The sequence below is a fragment of the Patella vulgata genome, chromosome 2 (assembly GCF_932274485.2).
Source record: "Patella vulgata chromosome 2, xgPatVulg1.2, whole genome shotgun sequence".
Lineage (NCBI taxonomy): Eukaryota > Metazoa > Mollusca > Gastropoda > Patellidae > Patella > Patella vulgata.
This window is the reverse complement of record NC_065880.2, coordinates 36,077,601-36,094,784: the sequence shown is the minus strand read 5'-3', so window position 1 is coordinate 36,094,784 and position 17,184 is coordinate 36,077,601. Positions and strand designations below refer to the sequence as shown.

The following is a 17,184-nucleotide window of genomic DNA, read 5'->3' as shown; positions in this document are numbered from 1 at the left end:
GGAGATATTTTTATGTTTCATCACCTTCATATGAATCCCGAAACATGGGCAATCAAAAGAATAAACCAGCAAACGAATCCATCAGATAAATTATCATATTGTCGAGACTAGAAATTTATATTCATTGATTGTAATAAAAATATTTTCATAGTAAAGAATTGTATTGGTTACTAATTACTCCCAAAGATGGCGGGAAATGGCTGTCAAAAGTGGAAGTAGAGAAAAGTTGAGTTTGGCCTGAATAAAAAGACAAAACAATATTTATGATAGAGGCATTTCTAGGTACCGTTTGTTTACAGAAAATGAAAATCCAGTAAATACTTACACAGTTTTGTCCAAGAACTACATTTTAGTAAGTTTACAAAAAAACAAATTTATTTAGATCTAGTAGATCTAAATAACTTATATTCAAAATTATTCATATTTGTATAATTTAGGTATGTGACTATCCGGCTCTGAGAACCAGCCGTGCTGGCACTAATTAGTTGTGACGTAATTAAGTGTTTTCCCCAGGGCGGCATTTCTGACCACGCTATATAGGGCGCTTTTTGATTGGCTGGGTGTGGGAAATCCTTGTGGAAAATACCCTCTGACGTAGCCGAATATATTAATATATTACCTCGTTTTCGATTTTTTACAATCGCTTGAAAATTGACGATATTACGAGTTGTTTTGTTACGAAGTGAGAATTTTAGTCGTGGAACGGTGCAAATTGCGGTATCAAGGTGAGTTTGAATAACTTATTAATGCATATGAATTGATTCTATGTATAGTTGTGCATATATGTGTGTAATATCAATGACGAAACTATGTTCCAAGGATACCTACGAAGCTGCGAAAAAAAGTTAGTCGTATCAAAGAATTTCCAAGATGGCGGCGAATTTCTTCGATTTTCACTGTGTCGTCACACATTTCAATTCAAAATCACATGAACATGGCTATACTTATAAGTTATATGCATCAAAGCACACAAATAATGCAAAATAATAGTCAATTAATATGTTGTATGTCTGGATTGTGATAAAAATACATAGTTATCGAGGATTAAATGTCTCATAATTATGATAATATACGGCTCCTCCCCTGACTTTGTTTACAAAACAAACGCACATGGTCTTATGTTGGGGCTTTTTTTTCTTACTTTAAATGTATTTTGAGTCAGCAATACCTTATGTAAACAATCAACGTTGCTTTAAAAAAAAAAAAAAAAAAAAATATATATATTAAATATTTTTTTTTGTTATTTTTCAGTAATAAATAAACCCTAGAATATCATAATACGAGTTATTTTGTTACGAAGTGAGAATTTTAGTCGTGGAACGGTGCAAATTGCGGTATCAAGGTGAGTTTGAATAACTTATTAATGCATATGAATTGATTCTATGTATAGTTGTGCATATATGTGTGTAATATCAATGACGAAACTATGTTCCAAGGATACCTACGAAGCTGCGAAAAAAAGTTAGTCGTATCAAAGAATTTCCAAGATGGCGGCGAATTTCTTCGATTTTCACTGTGTCGTCACACATTTCAATTCAAAATCACATGAACATGGCTATACTTATATGCATCAAAGCACACAAATAATGCAAAATAATAGTCAATTAATATGTTGTATGTCTGGATTGTGATAAAAATACATAGTTATCGAGGATTAAATGTCTCATAATTATGATAATATACGGCTCCTCCCCTGACTTTGTTTACAAAACAAACGCACATGGTCTTATGTTGGGGCTTTTTTTTCTTACTTTAAATGTATTTTGAGTCAGCAATACCTTATGTAAACAATCAACGTTGCTTTAAAAAAAAAAAAAAAAAAAAATATCTATATTAAATATTTTTTTTTGTTATTTTTCAGTAATAAATAAACCCTAGAATATCATAATATAATGCCTCCATCAAAGAAGAAAAGAAAGCTGAACCCAGACGCTGAACCTGGAATAGCAAGGTCTTATCTGAATGAGACATTTTGTGTTATCCCTGCTGGGAATAAACTTCAAAATGGACATGTCTTGTATATTTTTTTGCTACATGACTCGAGCGTGTCAAACGCTGAACGTGCAGTAAAGGAGACATTCAGTGAAGAAGAGCGTTCTGCCATTCCAATTTTAAAGGGGAAAATCACTTCTTTAGTGCAGCGGACAATAAAGAAATATAAGAGGCTAACAAATGAGAGTGAGATGCAGAAATTCAAGGATTGTTGTTGGGAAGAATTTTCAACAGAAGTAATATGTAGAAAACGTTTACAACCAGAACCACCAGGCACACCTAAAACTCCGAATTCAAGTTCCAGTTCCTCGTCTCACAAGAACTGTTCAAACTGTGTGAAACTTCGTGGGCGTCTGTACAAGGCTATTCAACGTCAAAAAGAGATGCAGGAAGCGCACTCTGCTCAAATTGAAGAATTCAGAAGAAAGTTGAGTAAGAAGAATGCTATCAGGGTCATTAATCAGAAATTAAAAAGAAAACTTAACCGTGTTAAGGAACTTGATGAATCAGATTCTTCTGGTTTGGGAGCAAAACTGAAAAAATTGAGAGATGTCGTGAAACAGAAGAAAAAACAGTGTAAAAGATTAAAGATAGAGCTCAGTGAAAAAACTAGTTTTATTGTTGATGAATCTGCCAAAGAAATCTCAGTACTTAAGAATAAGGTAAAAGCGCAAGATGAAGAGATTAGTTTTCTGCAAAACGACGTAGCTGTGCTTGAAGAGCAGATTGAAGACAGCGAAGATTCCTCCACCTCAGACATTTTTGAGAAACAAGGAAAGATGTACTCTTTACAAACACGTCTCTTTGTATATGACGCCATTACAAATCAAGTACCAACTGCTAATGTGCCTAAACTTTTAGATAAGTTTGTACAGAGGACTGGTGCCCAACTTGACAAAGTTCCCCACCGCAATACGGTAGAAATGATGGTGCGAGAAATGGGGTTGATATCTCAGCTTCAAGCAGCCGAAACTATCTTGGCCAATCCAGATTCAACCTTGGGATTCGATGCAACGACCCAGCAAGGCATTCACATCAACAGCATCCATATGACTTTTAAAAAAAATTCAGACAGTTGCCTTGTCATTGCAGTAGACCACCTACCAGGTGGGACGGCTGAGGATTATTCCCAGCACATAATTTCTTCCATTAATGAACTGGCAGTTGTTTACGCCGACTTTTACCAAAAGGACTATCAAACAGTTTCAAAATCTTTGACAGCAAATATTGCCAACAGTATGACCGACAGGTGTGCTTCTAATCATGCTGCTATTCGTCTTATTAATGCAGCATGGAACACTTCACTAAACGAACTGAACTGCCATCTTCACCCACTTGACACTGTTGCATCAAAAGTTAGAGCGGCGTTGAAATCACTTCAACAAGAAAAGGGCCACGAGAAGGGAAAGCTGTTTGGACAAGATTGTCTTGCCGCAAATGTCATTTTGCAATTGAATAAAGTTCGTTTTAAGGATGGGAAAGGCGACCCAATGGGTTTTAAAATATTTCTTGAGGAAATGGGACTAGGGAAGGGATTTATCCCCCGATACAGGGGAAATCGCCTTCATGTACTTTTCCATCTTGCTGGCAAATACTTCGTTTATCATGCTGATTTCCTCAAGTTTTTGAATTCCCGTACTTCTCTTGGTGGCTTGCGATCGAGTTTGATGCTAGATTTTGAAAATTCAGTTACAAAGTTGGAGCTGCAGGTTCTGGGGTTGATTGGGAAGTTGTTCTCTGGACCCTGGATGAAGATGTTTTACACTTCGGCAGACACAGAAATACATCACATCAGAGGGATTAAGACTGTAGAAGAGGTCTTAAAGCGTGTTAAACTCCAGGAAAAGAACCCCACCACCATTCTTTCTCGTGAGAATGATTTCTTTGATAATATCCTAGAAAAAGACCCGATACTGTGTGCTTTACAACAAGAGGTACCATCCGACACAACCTTGTTTGCTGAAATGGTGAAAGTTTGTTTAGGGGCAATCGTGATAGTGCTAGAGAGACAATATGAGAAGTATTTTAACCTCGACATCACAGACGAATTGGAGAAGCAAACAGAGTCGGCCAGGTCGCACAATATAGATGCAGAGGAGGTAATGGGGATGTTTTCGGCAGCAAAACAGAAAGCTCAGAATGCGACTCTGTGTTTCCTCTCATCCAAAATCAGGGCGCAGAAAAACCGTGTAATTGATTTTCTAGACAACATGGGTGGTGATAAAAGAGAGAAGGTTGTTCAGTTTGCGGTGACGTATTCGAGAAAACAGAGAGAAAGAAAGAAAACTAAGCAGAAGGATGTGATGGTGGAAATAAAAAGAAGAAATGCCTTACAACAAGAGAAAAAAAACATGACAGAACTAAGAAAAATGGAAAAGAAATTAAAAACCACTGATACAGATCCAATTTCTCTGGCTGAAGCATTTCCTGGCACTGATAAAGGGATTCTGGATGATTTGGGGGATATATTGGAGGGTAAAGTCGTTGGCAAAGACCTTTGTCACTACTGGTTTGACACAGACAAGGGCGTTAAAGAACTGTATTATGGAAGAATAGAGAAACTCCGGAAGAATGGCATCGTTTATCGTGTGTGTTACTGGGCTGAGGGGGAGACTTTCGATGATGGAGAGTCGTACGACATTTCGAAATATTCCCTTGCTTCTGATCTAATCTTAAGTGACTTGATTTTGTGTTAAGACTAGACAACAGACTCATCTGAGTACTAAATTTCATCTTATTATATGGTACGACTGGTGATATTTATCTGTAACTGTGCATGTATTAGTGTTTTTGAACAGCTATCTTTTAGTAGAAATTTCAATGAAAAAGACCAAGTATTAAGGAAGTTATGACATTTCGAAATATTCCCTTGCTTCTGATCTAATCTTAAGTGACTTGATTTTGTGTTAAGACTAGACAACAGACTCATCTGAGTGCTAAATTTCATCTTATTATATGGTACGACTGGTGATATTTATCTGTAACTGTGCATGTATCAGTGTTTTTGAACAGCTATCTTTTAGTGGAAATTTCAATGAAAAAGACCAAGGAAGTTATGAGCATTTTTATGACCTGGTTAAGACTGGATAACGGACTCATCTGAGTGCTAAATTTCATCTTATTATATGGTACGACTGGTGATATTTATCTGTAACTGTGCATGTATTTGTGTTTTTGAACAGCTATCTTTTAGTAGAAATTTCAATGAAAAAGACCAAGTATTAAGGAAGTTATGAGCATTTTTATGATTTGGTTAAGACTAGACTACGGACTCATCTGTGTGTAGGAATTCATCTTATTATATGGTATGACTGGTGATATTTATCTGTAATTAAGAGATTAACTGTGCATGTATTAGTGGTTTTGAACAGCTATCTTTTAGTGAAAATTTCAATTAAAAAGACCAAATATTAAGGAAGTTATGAGCATTTTTGTGATTTGGTCAGTCGTCAATTAATCTCCACGAATTGGCGAATTGATTCATTAATTGGCGAATTGATTCATTAATTGATAATTAATTAATAATTGATCAAATTAATCAATCAATTAATTAATGTAATTGTATTGTGGTTTCAAATAGCTCTCCAACGATGCAAAAGTCATTGATATCTGTTGACTTTTGGGGGAACTGTGATGTTTTAAAGTGCGTACTTATTATTTTCACCCGAAAAGTGATCACGCTCAAGTCTTTGTATTCTAATTAAAACAAAGGGTCAATATTGACCCGATTTTCTATTTTTCAAAATGATGTAACTTTTTTTCTATTTGGAGTAGAACCAAAATTTAAAGACCATAGTAATGCATATTCAAGGCCCTTTCCAATGATGCCAGTTTTATTAAATTTGCAAAATTTTCATTTTTTTAGTCACATACCTATATAATTTGACAGGAATGAGAACTAAACTTTAACTAGCCTACCTCTCACTGAGTCACTGTCAGCATGGATAACGTCCAACTTAGACTGAATAATCTAGCCTCTGGCAGGGTTGGAAAAAAACAGGGGTTTTTTTAAAAAAAGAAAAACAACGTTTTTTTTTGTTTAAAACAATGTTTTTTATGTCAAACCATACAGATATTCACTCTCCTGAGGTATCAACTGTTTCCACAACAAAAGTCTTTCCTAATTCATCCGTTACAGATATGCAAACTATAGGCTCATTACGGATGTTGCTTCATCCATCTAAAGACATGTTGACTGGCTTGCCACTTAAAATCTCTGCACATTTTTGTTGCAAATCCTCATGTACTTGATCCAACAAAGATTCAGCAACATCTTTTCTAGATGGTGGTTTATACCCTGGTCTCAACATTTCTATAAATTGCTTAAATTCTCTATGCCTCACAGTTAAAAATGATGAATTAGTGGCATAAATAAATTTACTAAATTAGTACATTGTTTGTCCAATGCTGCTTTTTCTGTATCTGATGTAGAGTACACAAATTTATCAATTAATGACAACTTCTCACTCTCAGAATTATATACAACTCACAACCCACACACTGCACCTTTAAACTAAAAATAACTAAATAACTGTTTCCATCCCTTTGATCTTTACTACTGTGGTTTACGTAATATTTATTAATACAGTACAATTTAAATACATAGAAATACACAAATGAACACTAGAATTTCGAAAAGAAAATTATTCACCAAATTATTTCATAATTTGACGATTACTTGACGATTTTCTAAGTTTCAGGTAATTTTTTTTTATAAAAAAAACCACAAATCAGCGTTTTTTGGGGTTTTTTTTCAATTGTTTTAAACGTTTAAAACAAGTTGTTTAAAACAACCCAACCCTGGCCTCTGGTAGCTCTCGTTCACTGATATGTTGCATAGAGCTAGTTAAATCAAATTTAGTGCAATGGAGGTACACGAAAATCAAATTGTAGACCATTAAATAATGATTAATGAAATCAACAACATATCTTTGTTGCATATATAGTACATTAGATAACACATCTCATCTCTCAAACATCAGTATATCTCAACGTTTTTAGCTACGTTCTCGTAGCTAATAGTAGGCCCTACATATTCATAAATCTTTACCACTTCAATTAAGTTCAATTTACGTAGCTGACATTACTGACTTCCTTCCTTACGCGACATAACAGTGGCAAGTTACTTTATAAAAGGTGTCTGATTATGATAGAGGATCTCAACCTTTTTTCGCCAACGGCACACCTTAAAACACATGAAAAAATAGCGGCACACCTGGCTAAATATATATGAAAAATATTTAAGTTTGCAAAAAAAACCAAAAACATGGCTTAAGTCATAGAAGGCATACAACTGTAGACACAGACTATAGTCAAAGACACATAGAATGACTTAAACTTAAAGGAGCTAAGTCTCTAACTCAATATCATCCAAAATCTTCGACATTGAAAACACGATTTATTTGTCAAATTAAATCAACATTCATGTTGTGATCTTACCGGAAAAAGATGGGCTTTTGATATCCAATATTTAAGACAAAATAAACATTTTACCATTGGTACATGAATCGTGTACCATAATGCGCTTCAGCCCCAGTTGTATCAAGAGGGACGAGGCTAGACACATTGCACCAAATCAAACGGCGTATGTAGACTGGAATAACCAGACGCTAGAAATTTGCACTCGCTTGAGACTGCTCGCTTATTTCGCCGAACATAACTGATTTGAAATTGGAGTAAAAACGGAAACCATTGAATGTAAATCAGTTTATATACATTCATATTACAGTATTATATGCGTTGCGACCCACTTTTGTCAATTTCTAGGTCCAAAATGTTAGCGATTTAGCTCCTTTAAACTTAATAAAGAAAAACACAGCTCTAAACTCACTCTATTGCAGTGTTTCAAATTTTATCAGTCAAATAGCTGGCTTCTTTGGTGACATTTTTTTTAGTGAGCTGTTAAAAATTTCGTGGCACACTTAGGAATGGTTGAGAATCACTGCCTTATTTATACACGTATGTAATATGAAAATAACGCTTAACAGCACCTCGGTTCTAACTAAGGCTGTTTTGGAATCCTTACCGTCTATTTTTCACTGTGATTCTTCTTTGTTCGTCAAAAGGAATTATTTCTCGACACATCTGACTCCAATTTATAATAATCCAACATTATTTTACAGATTCTCTCACTGAAACGGCCGATATTATACACTGTATTATTCACGTGACCAAAGATGCATGCCAGTACTTTCTATGATTTGTATCAAAATTAAGATCTGTCCATACCATATACCACCTATCACTATTGTATATATCAGCAAAAAATTTAAAAGATATTGACTGCTTCCATCAAGGAAGCAGTGTCAGAATCTTTGAGAAAAATCTTTTGGGACAATTTAATTTTAATAACTGTTATCAGGGTTTGTTAAAATAATAAAGTTGACAGATTTCAGTTTCAAGGCTAGATGCACCTATATAGATTTATCTTAGGAACTATGGGTATATCTATGTAATCAAAAACACAGCCACATGTTGATATATAAAGATGTGCTATTAAAATTGTATCTTTCAGGATTCACAGATTTCTATATATTTCTAGACACAATGATTGCTGGCCAAAAAGATTGTATTAAAGCATGGATGTTACAGACTCACAGAATAGATGTACAAAATGATTGGTTGCAAGCTTGCTTAGACTGGATACAAGAAGAACAACAGGTGCAATAATGCTGTTATCTGCTATGCATATTTTGAATTTTAATGTATAAATCAATTTGACATTTTCAGATTGTTTCTTGACATAAATATAATGAGAGAGAGAGAGAGAAATGGGTTTTAATGTCCACTCGACACAAACTAGGTCATTTCGGGACTAACATATGGTTTTTAAATTTTATTTCAATAATTCGCTTGCGCATAGGGGTCTTTAGCAGTGGGAGGAAATCGGAGGACCCGGAGAAAACCCACGAGGTTGGACAGGCGACTCTACTCCTTGTCACGTACAACCGGGGATTCTAAATATATGAGTAGAGCATTAGTTATAAACTAATTGCAATAGACAAACAACATATATGCTTAAAGATACAAATCACTCAGTTTGTATGCGGGAATGTATCTTTATGATATTTCCAGGAGCTCTTTTTACAAAAATTGTTTATTTAAATACAACAGAAAGAAAGTACTAAATCTATAATACTCATTAAAACTGATGCGTGCCCTGAATACAGTGTATATAATGAAGATTGATATAGGCTGTCTATCCCATTGAAATAAAGAGACGTTTTGATTTGAACAATGCTCAATAATCACCTCCAGATTATAACTTTAGACTGCAGTTATTACCTCATGTTCCTTTAATTTCTATTGGTTATCTATCTATCCTATTGAAAAGAAGCATGCTATTTATTGACTTACAATAATTTTCAATGATAACTTCCAGAGCTGTTTCCCATTGTTACAAAATCTTGGCAGCACACAAGTATTTAATTATGATCTGACCTTTTGAATTTGTTATGTGTTGTTTAGCTCATGACTGTGCAAAAGCTGATGGTGGGTGGGTGTTTTGTTGCCTGACAACCTATGTTTATGTGTATTTGAACATTTTCCAATAGATTGTGTCATGAATGATTATATATCAGTACTGATAATTTGATTTTGTAGGAAAGTAATACTGCTAACAATGCTGACAGTGTGAAAAATTTAGTGTTCGAGCAATGGCTGATGTCAGATCTGCGAGAACTTCATAGTTGCTGTCTCCCAGATAACTTACAAGAAAACATCAAAACTACTATTTCTGGAAGTTTTCCATTACAAGTAAGGGGATATCATTTCGTACTTGTAAGCTTATATTTTAAAACTAAAAATAACAACAAATGTTTTCGGATACGAACAAACGAAACTTAGATACATTCTTATATGCACACATTTTTATGGTTTTGGTACAATAATCTTTACTTTGTTCATATATAGATCGAGTCAATAATAGACGTAGGATCGTCATGCTATTCGCAACTACAGAAAGTAAAGGGAACAGAAAATGCTAATGTTGGAGTTTCAGCTGATACTAGTATACAGCCTGGTTATGTAAGTAGATTGATAGTACCGGTATGTAATGATAATAAATCAAAACAGTTTATGACTACTGTTGAATTATTACTTACAATTCTATCAAAGTAATGATGTCTTTAATCGATTAATGTTAAATGGTCCAATTACAACAAGCTTTTTTAAAACAATTTCTTCTACATATATTTTACAGTGGGAGCCCAAACCAAGTAAAATGTTATATTTCAAACTAACTGATGGTACCAATGATATACAAGCAATGGAATATAAACCTATTTCTTCTATAGGTATTGACACGGTTCTAGGTACAAAAGTAAGTAGGAATAAAAGTAAAAGAAAACTATTTTATTCATGTATTTTTGAATGCTGATTTGAATACTTAGTGTAACTTAGGTTGGTACTGATTATCAGACAGTGTTTAATTGTTAGGTAGATTTTGAAATAAGACCTCTTACCTAGTGCATATTTATTATAGAAAATACTGACTCATACAAATGTATTATTGCATTTGTATTTCAAGGTGTTAGTGCACGGTGATGTTGTATGTAGAAGAGGTGTTTTATTATTAACATCTAATAATACTCATGTTTATGGTGGAGAAGTTGATACTTTGATAGAAGATAACCCACCAGAACATCTTCTTCAACAAGCTTTGTAAGTGGACTGACAATTTTGAATTCAATAGAAATAGAATACATATTATGCTAAACATATACGATTCAGCAGTTGGTAGAAATCAAATTAAAAAGGAAAATTGTGATTTTGTATATAGTAAAAATCGTTGTAGGACATTGCGTGTCAATCATCTCAGTCCTAATAGAATTTAAGTTTGTGCAATAATGTACATGAAAATTCAGATATTATTTTAACAACTATTTGTTCTATGTTATTATTTTTTTCAGAGAGGAAAATATGCAGCATTCTGGTAAAGGAGATTCCAGACAATTTTCTGGAAAGTTTATTGAAAGGGGAGATAATTCATTGAAGAAAAAAGAAAGTCAGTCAAAATGTTCAACAAGCAGAAATCAGTCAAGTTCCCAATTCAGTCAAATAAAAGAAGAATCTAGCAGTATCAATCCATCTATTAAATTAGAAACAACAACCAATCCATCAGAACTAAGAAACAATACCAGTTCTAGATCACAAACATCATATTTTAACCAACAACAGTCATCAAGACTTCAAAATCAACCAAGTAAGAGTTCTAGTGGATAGATTGTCTGATATTTTTCTTTCTCTAGTAGAATAAACTTTATATTTCCAGAAGATGTGACTTCTCTATCTATTGTAATGTGGTGAGGTCACATAGGGAAAAGTCTTATTCACTTTGACATTGTATTTAGTTCAGTTACCATTTACTTTATTTTGTGTTTACTGTACTAATGTTATCATATGTAACTTTATTATGTTTACTTATAGAGCCACATGTTGTGCAGCAATCACAGAACCTGTTGGATTCTGGGGTATGTTTTTATTCATAATTTCAAAACATCAGGAAAAATCTGTAAAACCCATACCTAATATTATCTGTATTTATTGTATTTTGAGCTTAAAGTCTTTGAAATTTTAATTTTATGGCATGTAAATTGACTGACAGGAGGTAAATTTTGTAAAGATCATTTTCCCTGCCAGAGTGCCAATAATTGAGCAAAATATCTGAATATTTCATGTCCAATGTAAAAACATGATTTTAAACTGAAATTTTATTTTTCATGACAGTGGGGTGATGATTTCGAAGATGATATGTTTATGGATGATATCGATGATAATATTTTACTGTCCATTGAAACACCTCCGGTTTACCCACCTTCAAATCCATCACGGTCAATTTCTAATATTACAAATAGAACTGCTATAAATTCTAATCAACAAACAGAAACCATTTCTTTTAATCGCAGTAAAATTGGTTCCACTGGCAACTCATCTCATTCTGTTCAACAAACAATCTTTAATAATGGTAGTGCTCAGACTTTTTCGGAGAGAACTCAAGGTACCAAATGCCAGCGTGAATCCACAGACACTCCTCAATCACGAAATAAAAGACAAAAAGTGGAAAAACAACAAAAAATGGAGAATATATTTACGTCTATTAAACGTGAAGTACATGTCACAAAACCTGCACCTACGAAGAGTTTAAATTTTAACGATAATCAACTAACTGCTTTTGCTGAGAACAATGACCATTTTGAACAATTCGATGATGATTTTGACTGTCTGAATGAGGATGATTTTGATCTACCTGATGTCAATGTTAGTGCTGTCAAACCAGAAGTGCCGAAAGCTGTGATTCATCCATTTAATTCATCGTGCCACAGACAGAACTCAGTTAATATTGAACCTATTGTTGAGAATACAGGTAATTATTTGGCTAGATATATCTGTCTCAATTATTGTATTTTATTTCAAAATTAATCAAAGCCTTGGTTAATCAAAGCCTTGCATATTTAGAATTATTTGCAGTTTTTTCGCCTCTGTTGCACTTTTGGGCATTTCTTTGTTGAAATTATTCAATTTGTCATGAGTCAGAACCATATTGAAATTCATTATGTCATTAAAAACTTAATTCACAGATCGTTCGTTCATTTCTGGAGTTTTACGTCCACTTCCACCTAAGGTGATATCGTAGACAATTCACAGATAGAGACAAGCTTTATTTATACATTTAGTGTTTTGGCAACCTATGATCAGAAAGAGATTTTGATTATTACATCTTTAGTATATATGATGTTACACTAAGTTTGCTGCATTCATCAAAATATATCGAACCGGAATTGCAGCCAAAATGATGTCATCTACCACAGTGCGACCTTTATTAATGAAGTCCTCCTTTTCATTTATATATACCCATATGAAAATGTGGACGTATATTGCCGTTGCTCCTGTCAGTCTGTCCGTCGGTTCGTCTGTCCTTTGTCCAATCTGATTGTTTTAAAATTGATGTTATACATTAGTGAGATAAAGAATCCTATTTCATTTCTTTAATTTATTTGCCTTGTTTCACTTTGTTGCACCTTGTGAATGCTCGAACATGAAAAGTTATCTGCTGATCTGCATGAAATTTATATGCGTCATTTAAATTAGTAAAAAGAAGAATCCTATTTAATTTCAGCAATTTATGGCCCTTGTTTTACTTTTTTGAACCTTGTGAATGATCCAACGCCAAAGTTATCATCTGCCGAGCTGTATGAAATTTACATGCGTCATTTAAATTAGTAAAAAAAGAATCCTATTGAATTTCAGCAATTTCCGTTTATTATGTCAAAAGTTATCATCCAATCTTTGTGAAATTTATATCCATTATTTAAATTAGTGAAACGAAGAATCTTTGTGAAATTTATATCCATTATTTACATTAGTGAAACGAAGAATCCTATTCAATTTCAGCAATTTCTGTTTATTTACGTCTTGAGTTATGGCCCTTGTTTCACTTTCTTGAACCTTGTCAATGCTTGACCGACAAATAATATCATTTGATCTGTATGAAATTTATATGCATCATTTAGATTAGTGAAACAAAGAAGTCTATTTAATTTCAGCAATTTCCGTCTGTTACTTCTAGATTTATGGCTCTTGTTTTACTTTGTGAACCCTGTGAACGTTCGAATGACAAAAGTTATCATCCGATCTGTATGAAATTTATATGCATTATTTAAATTAGTAAAACGAAAAAGCCTGTCAAAGTTCAACAATTTCTGTAAATTACTTCCAGAATAAAGGCCATTGTTTCAGTTTGTAGAACCTTGTGAACCCTCAAACGACGGAAATTATAATCTGATCTGTATGAAATTGTCTTTTAAATGCCCCCAATTACCTACTAAAGAATAAATATGCGACAACCCTTGTCGACCCCTCGAATGATTTAGCTGCTGTGGGAGTATGTTTCATTGCCTGGCAACCTATCTTTTTTCCAGTTGAAGAAATTGAACCCTTTACTTATATATCATGTATTTCATCTCAGATGCCTTTTATGGAGGAAAGGTGTTTTAAAATTAAGGTATGTTTTCTTAGTTTTCTTACTAATTATTAAAAGAAATTGTTTATTTATGTTCTTAGCTATTATCTGACATTTGTAGTTAAATTACGTATACACAAAATTTTCTTTTGATTTAGGCCTATATATCAACACTAACGAGTAAACTGACCAGTGGTCAAGGTGAAGCATGGACATTAGCATGTAAAATAAATGATGGTAGTATGGCCATGGATGTTGATCTTTCTAACATGGTACAGTATGTTTATCTGCAAAAGAAATTATTTGCAAAATGAGATGATATCTATTTCAGAATTGGAAATATAAACAGCAAAATTATTTCATTTATACTTTTTGTGGAAAGAACAATCAATTGAACTAGAATTGCACTCAATGCTTAAGACTTTCACACTGCCTAAACGTTACGGTGAGCGGATACATGTACAAGACAAACTAACCCACACCCCATACACATACATAACTAAGATATTCACATGTTTATCATATGCGCATTACGATAAAAGGAAAGTGAAAAATAAAGTTTAACAATATACAACAAATCTCATATTGCTGGAATCGGATAGAAGTCAGCTATCAAAATGTGTAATTCAAATTGAAATTTCAAAATTCCAAGAAATAACAATTTTCGAAAAAATTTCAAATTTTCATGTGAAATTGGGAACATCATGGTTTCTAAATTCGAAACTTTTGAACTGCAAATTGGTCAACAATGCCCTCAACTATACAAAAATATAACTTTTTCAAAAAATCGGTTGGAAATTAACATAATTATGGACAATATTCAATTTTCATGCTTGTTAAAGATTTTCTACAATTTTGAACTGCTATCTGATCAACAATGTCCCAGGCTATACAAAAATATAATTGTTTCAAAAATCGGTTATGGCCAATTTTCAATTTTCATGCACGTTAAAGATTCACATCACTTCAGGTCTCCTCACAACAATCAATTTAATTTTAAATAAACACTCATAGTTCAAATATTGTCACTTTGTCAAAAGTTCTGTATATGCTCTATAATAAGGCAATTTCCACCAATTTTGACCATTTCTGACTTTTGTCAGCTATTCAAATATGTAACAGGTTCAAAGATAGGTTGCCAGACAACAAGACATACGCCCACAGCAGTTAAGTCGTCCGGGCCGCAACGAGGGTTGTTGCATATTTTGTTCTTTTGACAGAAATGAAAACATTTACAACACACTAAAATCTGATTACAAGTAACAACCCATTTGGCTTCTAGTTCTGCCCTATTCTAAAAGCAATTGCCATAATCATCTGAAATCTTTGAAAATCGGTAGTCTTCTTCATCTCATGACCTTAAACACTGTATAAATATAAAGTCAATTTGATATTAACTTTAGTCTCTAAGGCATCCACAAGAATTTTCAAAGAGATCAAGGGCCTTAACTCTAGCAGTAATTATTGGAAATTGTTGAAAATCAATAGGATTCTTCATCTCATGACCTTAAACACTGTGTCAGTCAGCTGCAGCAGATATTAACTTTAGCCTCTAAAGCATCCACAAGATTTTTCACAGACATTAAGGGCCATAACTCTAGCAGTTATTCTTTGAAATCGTTGAAAATCAAGAGGCTTTTTCATCTCATGACCTTAAACACTGTGTATAAATTTAAAGTCAATCGGATATTAACTTTAGTGTCTACAGCGTCCACAAGATATTTCAAAATGATCAAGGGCATAACTCTGGCAGTAATTATTAAAAATCGTTTTCATTTATAGTTTAAGGACTTATTTAGCCATTCAACTTAATGTTTCCAAAGTTTTAAAAAAAAATAAAAACTCTACGATTTGATCAACATGCTAAAAAAAAAAAAGAAAAAAAAAAGGAAAAATCAAAATCAATATTTCACAACAAAACTGATATCGTTGGAATGGGTTTTAAATTCTGAATAGCTGACATCTATCCGATAGATGTCAGCTATCCAAAAATGTAATCAGAATTCTAAAAAATACCAATTTTTAATTTTTTTGCATTTCTGCTATGCGCACAAATTTCGAAATACCTTTAAGCACTAATCATCACCCATTTTCCGAAAAGAAAATCAAACTACAGGCCCCTCGCTATCTCTTATATTTGCTGAGAAATAGGCGGAATGGAAAAATAATAAATAATAATCTTAGTACTGTCACTGTCATAAAGAACCAACTGTACATAATCACCTGAGTTAAAACTTAATGACCAAGTAACAATAATATATATGACAATAGATCATATTTTTGATCAAGTGCAATGTATTTTCAGGTTTTAACAGGATTGATTGGGTTTTCTGCTGAAGATAGTATTGTAAGTATTCATTTAAAAAGAGAACTCTGGCTATATTGTATATTTTAAAGAAATTCTGATAGATAGAACTCTTAAATTTTACAAATAATAAAGAGAAAAACATAGTTCACAAATTGATTTAAACTATTAATTTAAATTTCTTTTTAATTAGATAATGAGGAAACAAGCTAGAACAGATTCTTCTATAAAAGATGTTCTATTAGAGGTTTGTAAAATTGTTCTTTTCTCCAAATCACTACTTCTGCACATATATATATAAAAAATTATTTTTGAAATTTTTTTAAAATTTAGCACACACTTGACTCATGGGTTCATCTTAATAGGCAATAGGCGAAGACTGAATGAAATTTGTGTCGTAACAAGCATTCTGCAATTCAACCCCCTGCAGTGTTAAAGTATTAATATTTGAGCTGAAATTTTGGATTTAGTGTTCCTTAGTGAAATAATCCATTTTAAAATACAGATAGATGTTGCATGTGTTTGTATATTAGAGGAATAATTGCTTAGTAAAGCCTTTTCTTTAAAAATGAATATTAACAAAAATAATTGTACTGTATTTAAGGAAAATGTCAGTGTTGTATATAATGTCTTTTTAAACATTTGTGTGTTTTCAGGGAATTCAACAATGTCAACAGAAATTGGTGGATTTATCTTGCATATTAGAAATAAAAGTGAAAGCGATTTCAATCCGACCAATGATAACACAGATAATTAACATTAAAAACCAGCACTTAAAATCATTATTACAACGAGTTGAAAGAAAATTAACAGAAATATGATAATTGTTCAGTTGTATTGTATTATAAATAAATTTATCAATTATAACATGACAATGTTATTATTTCCTTTATTGATTTGTGAAAAAATTCGTTGGTACAAGGGAGTT

The 17,184-nt window shown here is 32.9% G+C and overlaps 2 protein-coding genes across 3 annotated transcripts; both read left to right on the top strand.

Moving 5' to 3' along the window:
* Positions 1-196: 196 nt before the first annotated feature.
* On the top strand, positions 197-17,123 carry LOC126810346 (recQ-mediated genome instability protein 1). Of its 2 annotated transcripts, none has more exons than XM_050535350.2 (14): positions 197-352; positions 8,534-8,652; positions 9,595-9,747; positions 9,904-10,017; positions 10,193-10,312; positions 10,520-10,653; positions 10,902-11,194; positions 11,419-11,462; positions 11,719-12,355; positions 13,911-13,993; positions 14,110-14,223; positions 16,257-16,298; positions 16,450-16,503; positions 16,913-17,123. In XM_050535350.2, the coding sequence occupies exons 2-14, from the start codon at positions 8,539-8,541 to the stop codon at positions 17,075-17,077; spliced, it is 2,067 nt and encodes a 688-aa protein (XP_050391307.1). In that variant the 5' UTR covers positions 197-352; positions 8,534-8,538; the 3' UTR covers positions 17,078-17,123. The 2 variants fall into 2 exon arrangements, with proteins under 2 accessions (XP_050391307.1, XP_050391306.1); XM_050535349.2 differs by having other exon boundaries at positions 8,507-8,652.
* On the top strand, positions 435-5,410 carry LOC126810345 (uncharacterized). Its single transcript, XM_050535346.1, has 3 exons — positions 435-725; positions 1,252-1,342; positions 1,862-5,410. Exon 3 carries the CDS (start codon positions 1,893-1,895, stop codon positions 4,686-4,688), a length of 2,796 nt encoding a protein of 931 aa, XP_050391303.1. The 5' UTR covers positions 435-725; positions 1,252-1,342; positions 1,862-1,892; the 3' UTR covers positions 4,689-5,410.
* Positions 17,124-17,184: the final 61 nt, after the last annotated feature.